General features: G+C 62.4%; 2 protein-coding genes and 5 non-coding genes across 16 annotated transcripts in view; all 7 read left to right on the forward strand.

Annotated features, from left to right (window-relative positions):
- The window catches only part of SF3B3 (splicing factor 3b subunit 3), a 30,505-nt gene extending 26,583 nt beyond the window's left edge, over positions 1-3,922 (forward strand). For all 3 annotated transcript variants that reach the window (XM_074583282.1, XM_074583284.1, XM_074583283.1), the window contains 4 exons: positions 516-614; positions 1,069-1,212; positions 1,897-2,001; positions 3,007-3,922. In XM_074583282.1, the coding sequence (XP_074439383.1) occupies positions 516-614; positions 1,069-1,212; positions 1,897-2,001; positions 3,007-3,147 (489 nt within the window). In that variant the 3' untranslated portion in view covers positions 3,148-3,922. The remainder of the gene's footprint in view (positions 1-515; positions 615-1,068; positions 1,213-1,896; positions 2,002-3,006) is intronic.
- Positions 3,923-7,388: 3,466 nt separating this feature from the next.
- Positions 7,389-14,725, forward strand: IL34 (interleukin 34). 8 transcript variants are annotated; one of them, XM_074583298.1, is made up of 7 exons: positions 7,389-7,477; positions 8,704-9,059; positions 9,154-9,257; positions 9,534-9,611; positions 9,707-9,880; positions 13,370-13,508; positions 13,628-14,725. In XM_074583298.1, exons 2-7 carry the CDS (start codon positions 9,032-9,034, stop codon positions 13,645-13,647), a joined length of 543 nt encoding a protein of 180 aa, XP_074439399.1. In that variant the 5' UTR covers positions 7,389-7,477; positions 8,704-9,031; the 3' UTR covers positions 13,648-14,725. The 8 variants fall into 8 exon arrangements, with proteins under 8 accessions (XP_074439399.1, XP_074439396.1, XP_074439400.1 ...); XM_074583295.1 differs by having other exon boundaries at positions 14,064-14,725; XM_074583299.1 differs by having other exon boundaries at positions 7,414-7,477; positions 8,805-9,059.
- Positions 10,108-10,178, forward strand: TRNAG-GCC (transfer RNA glycine (anticodon GCC)). The gene has a single exon. It is a non-coding gene; the product is annotated as a tRNA-Gly (tRNA).
- On the forward strand, positions 10,607-10,677 carry TRNAG-GCC (transfer RNA glycine (anticodon GCC)). The gene has a single exon. It is a non-coding gene; the product is annotated as a tRNA-Gly (tRNA).
- TRNAG-GCC (transfer RNA glycine (anticodon GCC)) lies at positions 11,482-11,552 on the forward strand. The gene has a single exon. It is a non-coding gene; the product is annotated as a tRNA-Gly (tRNA).
- Positions 12,378-12,448, forward strand: TRNAG-GCC (transfer RNA glycine (anticodon GCC)). The gene has a single exon. It is a non-coding gene; the product is annotated as a tRNA-Gly (tRNA).
- On the forward strand, positions 13,209-13,279 carry TRNAG-GCC (transfer RNA glycine (anticodon GCC)). The gene has a single exon. It is a non-coding gene; the product is annotated as a tRNA-Gly (tRNA).
- Positions 14,726-15,311: the final 586 nt, after the last annotated feature.

A 15,311-nucleotide genomic window follows, 5' to 3' on the forward strand; every position in this document is an offset into this window, starting at 1 on the left:
CTTCCCCAGTTGGATGGATTTCAGCAGGGGAGGAGGAAAGAATAGATGGTCTTTCTGCCAGAGCTTTGATCTCTTTCTGAAGTGTGCTTGGGTGCTTTGGAGTGCAGAGTTCAGCAAGTGTCAAGACACCGTGCCTGCAGGATTTGGCTGACGCACACAAATCAATCCGCTTCGGTTTTCCTGCCCCACATCCATCAAACTTTCTCCTTAGCGGGAACCACCTTCAAACCGTTTTGACCATACCTCCCAGGGTGATCTGCAAGTGCCAGAACAGAGCAGGGGCCAGTCGTGAGGTCCTGCCAAAGCTTTTGAGTGATGGGCCATGAGTCTTGACAGCACGGTTGTTGTTAAACTCTAAAGGCTTTGTTGTAGGGGCAAATGGATGATTTTGGTGGAAGTATAAAGTGATTCTTGTAGCGTCCACAACAGTGGTCATTCAAAGACCCAGTGATTCTCCAGAGATAATTTGCTGCTTCTCTGCAGCTTGTTGACTCTTTCTTCCTCTCTCACCGCAGGTGAGATTGCCTCCCAACACCAACGATGAGGTAGATGAGGATCCCACAGGCAACAAAGCGCTCTGGGACAGGGGACTTCTTAACGGAGCATCACAGAAGGTAATTCTCCACGGGAAGCACATGGCTATTGTGGGAACAGAGAGTGCTGCTTTTCTGTGCAGTCCTCTGCAGTGTCGTCCGGGAGATGTATTGGCAGTTCTTCTTCTACACATCTACCATGCTGTGGGTGAGCGGCTTGCACTGTTGCTGGGAGCCAAATTCAGTTTCTGAAATCACGGGCCGATGCCTATTCAGTGATGTCTGATTGAAGCAGCACGCTCGTTTTCTTTTCCTGCTTTCCCTCATTACTTGCATCCATTTGTCCAGCTCAAGAGGGGAATTCAGCAGCATGCTGAGTTTTGCCATCTGGTCACAGGTGGAAGGCACTTCCTCTTGAGAAAGGCGTTTCAGAACTAGCAGGTGGCCAAATTTATTCTGCTTTCCTCTCTCAAACCTTTTGATGCTTTTATATAAGCTGAAGAAAAAACCATGCTTCTGTGATTTCAACTTTCAGGCTGAAGTGATTATGAATTACCACGTGGGAGAGACGGTGCTTTCCTTGCAGAAGACCACGCTGATCCCAGGAGGCTCTGAATCTCTTGTCTATACCACCTTGTCAGGGGGGATAGGAATCTTGGTCCCTTTTACTTCCCATGAGGTATGCAAACCCCATCGTTATGCTGCGGACCTGCTGCTTTTCTGTGTGCTCGTCCTCAGCCAATATATTAATGTGCTGCATTCCTTGAGGGTAACTCTAGGGCTCTGCAGTGCGTGAAAACGCAGGCTGCCTGTGGCTGTGGGACAGGCTCCGATGCACAAGGGAAGAGAAGGAGCTTGTTAACTCCTCCTTCTGTGTTGGCTCGGTGAAGAGTTGAGAGCTTTTCTTGTTGGCACTGCTGTTCTAAATCTGTTTGTGCTCCAGAGTAGCTCTTGGGTGACTTAGCGTCTGTGAGGAGGCATCCTTTGGCACGCTTTGTGTAGCCTGTAAACTCTTGATCAGGCACTGATGCTTCGAGTCCCGAAGATTGTATTCTCTGCTCCGTTTGCTGTGGCCTCCTGGAGCAGCGGATGCCAAGATGTTCACTCTTGGGGCTGCACCTCTGTGCTGCACAGCTGCTCCGGTTCTTGGCAGGCTGATGCTGGCCAAGGTGGCACAGTTGGCTGCTCGGCTCTGCTGTGGGTGCTCCGGGTGGGGGAAGTGGCGAGGGGGTGGCCGTGACCTCGGCTGCTCCGGCAGAACCTGATAAGGGCAGTGTTTCAGCCAGCGCAGGAGCTGGCTGATGAGCGTCATCTTGCCTTGCCAGTGGCAAACTGTTCTCTTAGCGATTCTCAATCTCCCCAGGATCACGACTTCTTCCAGCATGTGGAAATGCACTTACGGTCTGAGCACCCTCCTCTCTGTGGACGAGACCATCTCAGTTTCCGCTCCTACTACTTCCCGGTGAAGGTAGGTCTGGGTATTTAGGCTCAGCTGGTCATGGGGGTGCAGAGGCTTGCTCTGGGACACGGAACTGCTTCGAGGCCTGGCAGAAGCAAGTCGCGGTTGCTGTTCAGTGGGAAGGCTGGGGTAGTGTAAACCGTAGCTGGTGGCAGGAACTGAACTCTTGAATAGTACTCTGTAAGGAGAGCAGCGCTTAGCGCTTAACACTGTGTCTGTTTTGGTTTCTTGACCCTTGTAATGAGCTTTTTGAGGGTTGGTCTTGAGACCTAAGCCCAGAGGTCTCAAGCTGTGCATCTCTACTTGCCAGGGCATCTCCTTTTTCCACCAGGAGAAGCAGCGTTACGTAGCTGTTTGCGTGGCTGGGTCAAACTGGGTGTTGCCTGGGGGGGATACATTATTTTTCCACCACCACTGAAAAAAAAAAAAAATCTCATAAGAGATGGCTGCCCCTGCCTGTTTCTGCTTTTGAGGAGCTGTGTTTGAAGTTGTTGACTCTTAAATGCTGTGACCAGCAGGGTCCAGAGTACTGGACCAGAGTAACTATATAGTATCAGTCAGAGAACTGTCCCAGCGGCTGAAGCTGTCCAGGCGCAGAGATTGTTCTTGGTTTTGATGAGATTTTGATGTTTTGGGGCTGATGAGCAACTTGCATGATCTCAAAGGTGTCTTGCGTCTGACTACTGGTGCCCTTCAGTCATCTTCTGCAGCCTCCCCCAGCCTTCCCAGCACAGCGCTTGGACCAGAGTCGGATCTGTCTTCCCTTCCCTTGTGTGATTCTTCAGCTGCACCCAGGCTTTTTGGGTTTCTCCTTCATTAATCAAGCTGGCCAGTAATTAATTTGATGCTAACTGCTGCTATTCAGCAGATGAGGTCACCGAGCATGGTCTTGTTTCCAGGACAGGATTAAGAAGCTCCTGGGAACAAACTGTTTGTTGCCATTTTTCCCCGTTTAGGCAGGGTTCAGTGCCTCTGTGTTGTGTGGATTCAATGCTCTCCTCCTTGCCCCTCCAGAATGTGATCGATGGGGACCTGTGTGAGCAGTTCAACTCCATGGAGCCTAACAAACAGAAGAATGTGGCCGAAGAGCTGGATCGGACCCCACCCGAGGTGTCCAAGAAGCTGGAAGACATCCGCACGCGCTACGCTTTCTGAGCGGCAGCTGGCAGGAGCGGAGCTCCTCACTGGGCTCCTATGGATGCTCTTCCAAGCATGGTTGGGAGGAGGAATGCGTGCTTTTTTCCCCTTTTTAAATACTGGTTTGCTCCTCTTGGTTTATGTTTCAAAGTAACGTGACTCCAGTAAATGCGGTATCAGATATTAGGTCTCCCAACACATCCCACTGCTTATGTGAAGGCTCCTGACTTTCTGGCTGCAACCAGAGGGTTTCCCTCTGGGGCAGTCCCCAAGGAAGGGGGCGGGCTGACCCTCGCCCCCATGTCCTTGGCCCCCCTTTAGGATGGGGGAGCCCGAGGGTGTCTTGCGCTGGCCTTGCAGAAAGCCCCGTAGGGCAGATCCAGCTGAGCCTTTGTGGGATCAAGTGGGTTTTGCAATTTCCCAGCTTTTTGGTAAAGGAAACAGCTGTGGCCTGACTCAGGATTGCCAGGCTCCTTTGAGCAGTCGGTGGCGAGAAGCTCTGGGCTTCCACCGGCGCTGGGAGCAGCCGGTAGGAAACCTGGCTGCACGGAGGGCATAACTCGCACTCGTCTCGAACGTTTTCCTCGGAATTGCAAGGGGTTTTTTTGGACTTACCGTTTCTGACTGTTTTCCCTGTAAATAGAGTTTTGTACAATGTTGACTCTCTTGGGGGTGGGGAAGAGTGAGGCCTGAGTCTGGGACTTGATTTGTTTCATAATAACTTTGGCAAGAGCGGCGTCTCCAAGCTGTGACTGTGAGCAGCACATGAAGAATAAAAGCCTGGTTTGTGTTTTTTTTTCTTTTTTTTTTTTTTTTTTTAACTGGCCTGACTCTGGAGCTTCTCTCCTTCGCGGCAGCTGTTGCTGACCTGGTGGGAGCAGGAGGGGTGGAGGAGGAGTACAGAAATGTGCCCACCCTCAACCCTGTGCCCTGCGCGGATGCCGGAGCCGTGCTGTGACCCTGCAGGTGTTGGCCTGCGAGCCCCTCCGTCCCCCTGCCCTGCCTGGAGCTGGCCTCGAGCCTGGCAGTGCGTCCCCCAGCCAGAGCTGGTCCTCCCCAGGACACAGAAAGCTGGGTATGGGGAAAGGGTGGGAGGGAAAGGTCTTTTTCCCCCCTCCTCAGCTCCTCTTTCTCCAGCCCTTCCAGGGCATGGCTGCGGATCTGGGAGGAGCAGCCGGCTGCCGGGAAGGCTGGGGGAAAGAAGGTGTTTCTTCTGGTGCTGTCTGCAAACGGAGCTCGCCCACGCAGCAGGTTCTTCCTGGTCTTGCCGCCTCTCTCAGCTTTGCTCCCTGGCTTACGCGAAGTCCTCCCCTGATGGATGCCATCCCACCAAAGGCCCTGGCCTTCTCCCTGGCCCGGGGCTCGGAAAGGCGGGTGACCGCTGGCCTGGTGACGCACTGGTGTGGAGCAGCCGGTGCTGTGCAGGGTGAGCCCTGTCCTTTGCACCCTCCTGCTTCGGCTTGTTCTGTGGGACCGTGTTGGCAGGCACTCAACCCAGGGCTGCACCCTTTGGCTCCAACGTGGCACCCGGCCACTGCTGCCCGCCCCGCCCCACCCCTGCTCGGTCTGGGGCTCAAGGGCTTTATGTTGCCTTCCCAGCGCTGTACTGGGGCCACATGTGTCACAGGAGTGCTACATGCACCAGCTAAACTTGTCGTGGATGTGGGGTGCCCTCCTCCTGTGCCCCTTGTCCTCCCCCATGCTGTGTTGCTGGCTCTGGAGCGGGGAGCCCTTTCAGGAGAACTTCTGCAGAATTTGGTGTTTGGTGCGTTGATAGTCCTGAGGGCAAAATTGCACCTGGGGCGTGGGAAGCTCCAGGGTGTTTCCAAACTGCTTCCAAACAAGGCTTTTGCTTCCGTGGCCAAGCCTGAGTAAATAACTGGCTTCCAGCACAAGGCAAAAAAACCTCTGCGGGGCTGAGCCCCAGCCTCCTAGGCTGCTCCAGGGCCCTCAGACCCCCTTTGCCTTGGGGGGCTACGTCAGCTTGTGTGGGCAGAGGGGGGGTCTCCCAGTGGGGGCTCTCCCCTGCAGCAGCAGGGGTATTGGGCTCCTACCCTTGCCTGGCAGCAAAGCTCCGGTAGCCCAGGCTGTGCGCCGGGGGCTGTTTGCCTTGGGCAGGCCCCAGCGGTGATTTCCAGCCTGGCGCAGCCAAGGAGGGTAAAACGCCCTCCAGCTCCGCACTTTCCCTTCTCTTCTTCGCCCCATCCCGCCTTGCCAAGCTGATGACTACGTGGGCAGGGAATGCTGTTAAATGGCTTCCTCCAACGCCCCGCAGCAGATGCGGGCAAAATCCTCGCAGAAAGGGGAGGTAAGGAGCTGGGCCGGCTCCTTTTCCCCGCTGGGAGCTGAGCATCTTTCCTCTGGCCCCGGAGCCAGGAGGGTGATGCGGGCAGTGCCCGGGGCTGGGGGGAGCTTGGCAGGAGGGTGGCTGTGTCCCTGACTCCCTGCCAGGGGAATCCCAGCGCACTCTCCTCGCATGCAGAAGCGCATTCCTTCCCACGCGTTTCCCTGGGAGCGCTGACCCCGCTCTTTGATAGCTGGTTTCTCTCGCTGACCCCTTGGCTGCCCGGCAGCCCCGAGGAGGCAGCCAGATCTCCCAAGGGGCTTTTTGGGATCGGGGGCGGGGGGGGACAGGGACAAGACATGACAGTGTCCTGTTCCCCACGCCATCCCTGCTGCTAGCAGGGCTTCAGCCCTGAAGCATCCTGAGAAGATGATGTGAGCTTGGGCCAGAGGGAATGGCAGTCCTGCTGGCCTGCAGGCAGCCAGGGATCCCCTGGCCCCTCTGGGATCGCTCTGGGCTACCTCCCCTGTCCGCAGAGTGGCCCCCCTGCAGGCATGTGCTGGAACACCTGCTTTTAAGTGCCCCAAACTGTGCCCATGGAGGCCCAGCCCAGCAAGCACCCTGCCGGTGCCGGTGCCGGGGGAGCAGGGCACCCCCGGGGGTGTGCAGCGTGGTTAGCCAAGCACCCCGGGGGCCTGTGGCCACCGAGCTGGGTCGGGTGGGCACCCTGGGGACACGCTGCGGGGCTGGCCCAGCACCCTGAGGAGCAGGGAGGGACATGCAGCGTGGTCAGTGGAGCACCCTGGGGACACCTGGCTGGGGCACCGGGGGAGCACCGAACTGGGGGAGCCAAGGGCCCTAAGGAGCAGGGAGGGACCCAGGAGGGCTAGCTGGGCAACCTGGGGACATTCAGGTGGGCTAACTGAGCACCCCCTGGAGACAACCCAACTGGGTTAGCTGGGCAATCTGGGCACAGCTGGCTGGGCTAGATGGGCACCCTGGGGAGAACCAGGTGGGCTAGCTGAGCACCCCTGGGGACACACAGATGGGTTAGCTGGGCACCCTGGGGAGAACCAGGTGGGCTAGCCAGGTAGCCTGGAGACACCCAGGTGGGCTAGCTGAGCATGCTGGGGACACTTAGTTGGGTTAGCCAAGCACCCTGGGGACACCCACCCAGTCTAGGCGAGTGCCCTGGGGACACTTAGTTGGGTTAGCCAAGCACCCTGGGGACACCCACCCAGTCTAGGCGAGTGCCCTGGGGACACCCAGCCTGGGCTAGCTGAGCACCCTGGGGACACCCAGCCTGGGCTAGCTGAGCACACTGGGGACACCCAGCCTGGGCTAGCTGAGCACCCTGGGGACACAGCTGGGCACCCTGGGGACACAGCTGGGCTAGCCGAGCATTCTGGGGACACCCAGCTAGGCTAGCCAAGCACCCCGGGGACACCCAGCCTGGGCTAGCCGAGCACCCTGGGGACACAGCTGGGCACCCTGGGGACACAGCTGGACTAGCCAAGCACCCTGGGGATACCCAGCCTGGGCTAGCCGAGCACCCTGGGGACACAGCTGGGCACCCTGGGGACACAGCTGGACTAGCTGAGCACCCTGGGGATACCCAGCCTGGGCTAGCCGAGCACCCTGGGGACACAGCTGGGCACCCTGGGGACACAGCTGGACTAGCCGAGCACCCTGGGGATACCCAGCCTGGGCTAGCCGAGCACCCTGGGGACACAGCTGGGCTAGCCGAGCACCCTGGGGACACCCAGCCTGGGCTAGCCGAGCACCCCGGGGACCCGCACCCAGGGCAGCTGAGCGCCCCTGGGACCCCGGGCAGGGTGAACCGCCCGCCTCGGGGACACCGGCCGGGGCAGCCGCCGGCGATCCCCCGCGGCTGGGCCGGGCCGGGCCGTTCCGTTCCGTGCGGGGCGGTCGCTCGGTCCCCGCTCCCCGCCCGGCCCCCGGTGCGGCCCCGCCCGCTCCCCGCCGCCGCCGCCGCCCCCCGCCCGCCTCCCGGGAAGCGCGGGCACGGCCCCGCCGCTGCCGCCCGCGGGGACACGCGTCCAGGTGGGTCCGCGCGGCGTGGGGGGCTCCGGGCAGGGGGGCGCGGGGCGGGGGCGGGGGGGGGGGGGGGATTGGTCACGCGCGGCCCCGCCTGGGGACACGGCGCGGCCACCCTCCCCCCCAACACCCCCCCCGTCCCCGGCCTGGGGACACGGCCCCGCCGCTCTGCCGGGGGACGTGGGGGGGGCATGGCGTGGGGACGCGGTATGGGACATGGCGTGGGACACGGCGCGGACACCCCCCACTCCCCCCCCACCACCACGCCGTGCGTGGGGACACGGCGTGGGGACACGGCCCGGGCGCGTGTGCGTGGGGACACGGTACGCGGGTCCCTCGTGGGGGCGTGGGATGGTCCCTTTGCACGGGGACACAGTATGGGACACGATGCGGGGACATGGTACGGCCACCCCCTCTCCCCCCCCCCCCCACACGTGGGGACACGGTGTGGGGACACGGCCCGGCCACGTTTGCGTGGGGAGATGGCACGTGGGTCCCTTGGCGTGGGGAAGTGGCATGGGGACATGGGATGGTCCCTTCACGTGGGGACACGGCATGGGGACATGGCATGGCTGCCTTCCCTGTGGGGCATGGCATGGGGACACAGCATGGCCCCCTTTGCACAGGGGTGGGGGGGGACAGGACACCATGGGGGGGACAGGACACACCGGGTGGGTCTCTTGTGTGCTGGGACGTGGCAGGGTGCCCTTCCATGTGCCACACTGTGTGGGGACACAACAGGCCCCCCGCCCCCCCACTTTTGCCTGGGGACATGCTGTGGCACAAGGGCACGCTATGGACCCCTTCCCCTGGGGTGACGGGCGTGGGGACATGGCACAGCCCCCTTTGCAGGGGCGTGGGGACACGACACGTCCCCCTCTGCCCCCCGGCCCCTTCTCCAACCCCCAGCGCTCCTTGGCTGAGCTCCCGCTGAGGCCGGACAAACTCATTGCTGGGATAACGGTGCTGGGCCGGGCCCCCGTCCCCCCACCCCCCCCCACCCCCGGCCTGGAAATCCCCTGGGGGCGGCGCCGGGGGAAGCCCTGGCAGCCCTGTCCTGAACGGGGCACAGACACCCACGGCCACCCGCAGCCCTCGGGGGCCACCCGGGGCACACGTGGGGCCGTCCCTATCCCGCGGCCCCCCGGGCCCGGAGTGGGTGCCCTCCCTGGGGGGCTGCAGCCCAGGCACCCGCCTGCCCTGGGGCTGCAGCCGGGGCTCTCTCCCCCCAGATCCCCTCTTGCAGTGCAGGAGGGGGGGGTCCCGCACCCCCCCGGGAGCGCGTCCCTGCCGGCACCCCGTGATGGCCCCGGGACCTGCTGCCTCCCCGCAGCCAGCCGGAGAGGAGAAGCCAGCGGGGATGGCCGGGGAGGGGGACTGACCCCCCATCCATGGCAGGGGACAACCGCCCGGGGCTACCGGAGAGCAGCCCAGCGCCCGGGGCCTGCACCCGTCCCTCGCCCCCCCGCCGCGCACACCCCAGCCCCGCAGGCTCCCGGCGAGCCCCGGCCATGTAGGTGCAGCCGGGGTGGGGGGGCTCCACCAACGGCCGCCGTCGACATGCAGCCGGGCTATGCGGCCGTCCTGTGTGAGTACAGCTTGGGGACGGGGTGGGGGGGACCCCAGTGGGTGTCCCCGGTGGGGAGGGGGGTGGCTGACACCGCTGGCTTTCTGTTGCCCAGGTGTCCTGGCCGTGCTGGGGCTGGAGGCTGCTGCGCCGGGAGAATGCGAGCTCAGCCGCCTGCTGCAGGACAAGCTGCAGTACGAGATGCGCCTGCAGTACATGGTAACCCCCACTTTTGGGGGGGGAGGGTGGAGGGGACATGTGACACTGCAGGGCTTGCTCGGGGGGGGGGGACACATGGGAGGGCATGGATGCTTCGAGGGGGGTGTGTGTGTGGTTTTTGTGCCTCTTGTGCCTGGAGCTGCTTCTGCTGGTCCATGTTCAGTGGTTGATCATGTCAAAGGGCTTTTCCGCTGGTTGCCCGGTGTCACGCCGAGGCTGGCAGCGATGTCCCCGTCACTCTGCTGCCAGCCCCCGTGCTCTTCTCCGCCTTTCCAGAAACACAACTTCCCCATCGACTACACGGTCCAGGTCCAGTACGAAGAGGTGCTGAGGCCATCCAACATCACCCGCCTGGTAAGACAAGCGGCAGGGGACATCCCCGTGATGGGGACAGTTGGGGGGGGGGGCGGCCCGCGTGGGTCTCACCGGGGTCACCCTCTCTCCCGCAGCGCAACGGGACGGTGTCGGAGGCGGCACTGCGGTACCTCTGGTTCCACGTCAGCTCCCAGGCGGTGCTGCGGATCCGTGAGGTGCTGCCAGAGAAGCACCCATCCTGGAAGTACACCCAGGAGCTGGGCCAGCTCTTCGACGCCCTGGGCAAGGAGTACAGCAAGTACCGGCAGGTGGGGAGACCCCCAAACCCGCCTCCCGCCTCCCGCCTGCCCCCGGCACAGATGTGGGGGTGCACAAGGGGCACCCGCGTGGCACCCAGGCTTGCTGCGGGGACACGCACCCATGGGCATGGACACGCGGGGGACACAGCGGCGGCACACACAATCCCCCTGCGTATGGGTCTTGGGGGGTGGGGGCAGGATGCTGGGGGGCAGAGGCTGGAGGTGCTGCACATCTGGCATTGGTGGTTCAGTGGTAGAATTCTCGCCTGCCACGCGGGAGGCCCGGGTTCGATTCCCGGCCAATGCAACGGGATTTTTTCTCACTTGCAACCCCCACCTTGGGGGGCTGCCAAGGCACTGCTACAGCTGGAGGGGGGGGATTCTGCAGAAGGTGACCCCCCCCTGCCCCCGGCCCGAGTTCATCCCTGTTTTCCCAGTGGCAGGACCTTGCTGCAGCAGGATCAGAGGTCCTGCCTCTCTTCCCAGGCCTCTGCCTCCTCCAGGGAGCTGTTGCACCCCGAAGGCAGCTGTGTTTGGGGGCTGGGTGGGGGTGGCCTGTCACAGCTGGGTCTCCAGTGTGGACTCAAAGTGTGGCTGGGTTGTCCTGTACCGTTGGGCAGGTTCTGCAGCCCCTCTGAGATCCTCTCATCAGAGTGTTAACTCCGAAGGCTAATGACAACTGTCCCCCTGGGTTTGTGGAGCCGTGGGACAGGGTTGGAAACCACCTAACATCTGGCATTGGTGGTTCAGTGGTAGAATTCTCGCCTGCCACGCGGGAGGCCCGGGTTCGATTCCCGGCCAATGCAACAGCTGCAGCTTTTGCACCCTGGTGTCCCTGGAGGGGCATGACTCGGGGGCTGCTGAGAAAGGGGAGCACCCCCTTCTCCCTTGAGCACCCCTTGGTGCTGGTGGGGCCCTTGTTGACTCTCGTGGGACCATGTCAGGGAGGTGGCTTGGTGGCAGTGAGTGCCCCTGGCTCAGGGAGAGGCATTGTCTGTGGCTTGGTGGCCAGGAGGGTCCCTGTTTTGGTGGCAGTAAGTCACCCTGGCTCAGGGATAGTGATCTTCTGGGTGGGTGGCAGTAAGTCACCCGTCTTTTAGTGGCAATGAGGGTCCCTGCCTCAGAGCCAGCGGGGCACAGTGGCTGGCTGGTGGCAGTGAGCGCGACTGTGTGGTGACAGTGAGTGTCCCCGGCTTGGCAGGGCTGAGGGTCCCTGGCCCAGGGCAGGGGGGGGTTCTGGGGACTGGGAGGTGCCGCTGCACCCCGTAGGCAGCTGTGTTTGGGTGCTGGGTGGGGTGTCCTGTGCCAGCTGGGTCCCCAGTGTGAACCTGAAGTGTGTCTGGGTTGTCCTGCGCCATGGGGCAGGTTCTGCAGCCCCTCTGAGACGAGCAGGAGCTTTGCTCGTTTGTGTAAGGAGTGTTAACTCTGAAGGCTAATGACAACCGCCCCTGGCTGGGGGTTATGTGGGGTGGCAGGAGGAGGCACTCACGTGGCTGGAGCCCCATCATCAGAGCTGTCTGTTGGGGTCCCCTCTGAGGGGGACACCCAGCTGTCAGCATGCAGTGGGTTTGTGGGGCCGTGGGACAGGGCTGGAGTCTTCCCCACATCTGGCATTGGTGGTTCAGTGGTAGAATTCTCGCCTGCCACGCGGGAGGCCCGGGTTCGATTCCCGGCCAATGCAACAGCTGCAGCTTTTGCACCCCGGTGTCCCTGGAGGAGCACGCCTCGAGGGCTGCTGAGAGGGGGAGCACACCTTTCTCCCTTGAGCACCCCTTGGTGCTGGTGGGGCCCTTGTTGACTCCCGTGGGGCTGTGTCAGGCAGGTGGCTTGGTGGCAGTGAGTGCCCCTGGCTCAGGGAGAGGCATTGTCTGTGGCTTGGTGGCCAGGAGGGTCCCTGTTTTGGTGGCAGTAAGTCACCCTGGCTCAGGGATAGTGATCTTCTGGGTGGGTGGCAGTAAGTCACCCGTCTTTTAGTGGCAATGAGGGTCCCTGCCTCAGAGCCAGCGGGGCACAGTGGCTGGCTGGTGGCAGTGATCACGACTGTGTGGTGACAGTGAGTGTCCCCGGCTTGGCGGGGCTGAGGGTCCCTGGCCCAGGGCAGGGGGGGGTTCTGGGGACTGGGAGGTGCCGCTGCACCCCGTAGGCAGCTGTGTTTGGGTGCTGGGTGGGGTGTCCTGTGCCAGCTGGGTCCCCAGTGTGGACCTGAAGTGTGTCTGGGTTGTCCTGCGCCATGGGGCAGGTTCTGCAGCCCCTCTGAGACGAGCAGGAGCTTTGCTCGTTTGTGTAAGGAGTGCTAACTCTGAAGGCTAATGACAACCGCCCCTGGCTGGGGGCGATGAGTGGAGCGGCAGGAGGAGGTGCTCGCATGGCTGGAGCCTGGTCAGCAGAGCTGTCTGTTGGGGTCCCCTCTGAGGGGGACACTCAGCCGACAGTGCCTGTCCCTGGTGCCCCCACCCCAATGGGTTTGTGGGGCCGTGGGGCAGGGCTGGAAACTGCCCCACATCTGGCATTGGTGGTTCAGTGGTAGACTTCTCGCCTGCCACGCGGGAGGCCCGGGTTCGATTCCCGGCCAATGCAACAGCTGCAGCTTTTGCACCCCAGTTTCCCTGGGGGGGCATGACTCGGGGGCTGCTGAGAAGGGGGAGCACCCCCTTCTCCCTTGAGCACCCCTTGGTGCTGGTGGGGCCCTTGTTGACTCCCGTGGGGCCGTGTCAGGTAGGTGGCTTGGTGGCAGTGAGTGCCCCTGGCTCAGGGAGAGGCATTGTCTGTGGCTTGGTGGCCAGGAGGGTCCCTGTTTTGGTGGCAGTAAGTCACCCGTCTTTTAGTGGCAATGAGGGTCCCTGCCTCAGAGCCAGCGGGGCACAGTGGCTGGCTGGTGGCAGTGATCACGACTGTGTGGTGACAGTGAGTGTCCCCGGCTTGGCGGGGCTGAGGGTCCCTGGCCCAGGGCAGGGGGGGCTTCTGGGGACTGGGAGGTGCCACTGCACCCCGTAGGCAGCTGTGTTTGGGTGCTGGGTGGGGTGTCCTGTGCCAGCTGGGTCCCCAGTGTGAACCTGAAGTGTGTCTGGGTTGTCCTGCGCCATGGGGCAGGTTCTGCAGCCCCTCTGAGACGAGCAGGAGCTTTGCTCGTTTGTGTAAGGAGTGTTAACTCTGAAGGCTAATGACAACCGCCCCTGGCTGGGGGCGATGAGTGGAGCGGCAGGAGGAAGCGCTCGCATGGCTGGAGCCCCGTCAGCAGAGCTGTCTGTTGGGGTCCCCTCTGAGGGGGACACCCAGCTGTCAGCATGCAGTGGGTTTGTGGGGCCGTGGGACAGGGCTGGAGTCTTCCCCACATCTGGCATTGGTGGTTCAGTGGTAGAATTCTCGCCTGCCACGCGGGAGGCCCGGGTTCGATTCCCAGCCAATGCAACAGGTGTATCTTTTTTGCCCCCTGATGTCCCTGGGAGTCGTGGGGGGGCGATGACATCTGGGTGATGCCCCGGTGACCTGTCCCTGCAGACAGACGTGGAGGCGGTGGTGGCCGACCTGGTGAAGCTGGTGCACAGCGCGGGCGCCGAGAGCCGGAGGAAGGCCGTGCGCCCCAAGGCGCTGCTGGACAACTGCCTCAAGGTCATGCGGATGCTCTACGGGGCACCTTGTGAGTGGGGAACAACGTGGCGGTGGGGGGGGGACGACACAGGGCAGGACACCTTGGGGAATGGCGGTGCCACGCGTGGGGTCCTGTCCCGCTGGGTGACGCCTGTCCCCTCTGCCCAGGTCGGTGGGAGTCCACCTAACAGGAGACCCCTCGCTCAACGCCTTCTCCTCGCCTTGGAGCCTGGGATGCTGCCTCTGCTCTGCCCCACCCCCCCAACAGAGCCCCTTCGGGGGTGGGGGGGGGGCCCAAGGAAGATGCAAATGGCGGGCAAATATCACACCACCCCCCCCCCCCCGGGACCAAATGCCACCCCCTCTGGGAGTGTGGGACTGTGCATGGCCACAGGGTCGGCCCCATCCGAAATGCCGGGCACCTTCTGCAGGGGTGTGGGGGGACACAGCCCCGTGGGGGCTGTCGGCTGCAGAAGTTTGGGGAATGGGGAGGGTGGGGACGACACTGCCGTGCCCACAGCAGGGGCGAAGGCATCGCCCGGTTCCTCTCGGTTTTGTAATTTTTTTTTTTATTTCCCCCCCCTCTGCTTTCATGAAACACCAGGTAATTCTCCAGCGCTCAGCGTCGCCGCTCTGCTTCCAGCCAGGGGGGGTCCCGGGAGCTCCCAGCCTTTCCCCAAATAAAGGCCCAGCAGAGAGAACCCCAGCTGCCTCCTCTGCCTCCTCTTTTTGGGGTGTCGGTCCCCTCCCCTGACTTGGCGGGGGACATATTTCCCCCCACCCCCCTATAGAGGAGACCTCCAGGGCCACCTCCTGCCGAGCCGCCTCCGTCAGCCCCGGACGCTTCCCCGGCAAGAAAACATCTGGATTTGTTTGTTGTGCTTGGCGGCGCGGCGCGCCGGAGGGGCTGGGGGCTGGCCGGCTGCCTCCCCCCCCATGCCTTCCCCCAGCTTAATTAACTTAATCAGCTATTAGAGCCCTTAATTGGTGTATTCCAGGCTGCGGGGCTGCTTAGGATTGCAAGCCTAGGAGAATGTGCAGGTGAGGCTGCGAGCGCTGCAGCACCGGCGGGTGCAATGTCTTCCTCCTCCTCCTCCTCCTCCTCCTCCCTCTTCATCCTCCTCCTCCTCTTCCTCCCCTCTTCATGCCTAGCGATGCTTCATGTTTATATAAAGCCCACGCAGAGCTCACATCAAGCCCACCAACTATGATCCGCTGCTTGATAGAGCGCTTTAATTCGATGCCCCTCACTCCCCACCTCCACCACCCCCCCGCCCCCTAATTAACAACACCCCCCCGGGTGATCCAGGGCCCAACCTGGGGCTTCCCAAGCTTTCCCCGCCCCCCCCCCGGGGCTGAGCTCCCACCTTCCGCTCCCTCACGTCAAGCGTGGGAATGGTGTGTGTCCGTCCACCCCTCCCCGCCTGCATCCCTGTGTGCCGTCGTCCCCCGACCCTTGTGCTCTTCCACCGTGGGAAAAACGAAGCTGTCCCAGCAAAACTGACCCCGGCGGGGCTTCCCAGAGCATCCCCCGCGGCAAAGGGCCTGCCAAAGCCCTGCGTTACCAGCCCAAGTGCCCACTTGAGCTGTTGCGACATGGATTTCCCGTCCCTCTTTCGAGGGACAGCTTCAAAAATGTCAGCGGAGGGCGGGCGCGGAAAGGAAAGGCACTCACGCGACGGGGGGAACCGGAGCCTGGATACACCATGAGACGAGATGGAGTCGGGCCAGGGCAAGGTGCTGAGGTCCCGGAAGCCATCCCCAGGGACATGCGAGGACTTGGGACAGGCTCCCGCTGTGAAACCCCCAGCTGATGGAAATGGAAGAGCCTTCGCTGGCCTTGAACCAGCAG

The sequence above is a fragment of the Larus michahellis genome, chromosome 4 (assembly GCF_964199755.1).
Source record: "Larus michahellis chromosome 4, bLarMic1.1, whole genome shotgun sequence".
NCBI classification, from domain to species: domain Eukaryota; kingdom Metazoa; phylum Chordata; class Aves; order Charadriiformes; family Laridae; genus Larus; species Larus michahellis.

Bases quoted from the DNA above. Each gene is read 5' to 3' on its own strand.
- IL34 (XM_074583293.1), top strand. From the start codon at position 7,688: ATGGCGTGGGACACGGCGCGGACACCCCCCACTCCCCCCCCACCACCA. The intron at 9,060-9,153 runs GTGAGTACAGCT...TCTGTTGCCCAG, and splicing joins GGGCTATGCGGCCGTCCTGT to GTGTCCTGGCCGTGCTGGGG. The intron at 13,509-14,063 runs GTGAGTGGGGAA...ATGAAACACCAG, and splicing joins GATGCTCTACGGGGCACCTT to GTAATTCTCCAGCGCTCAGC.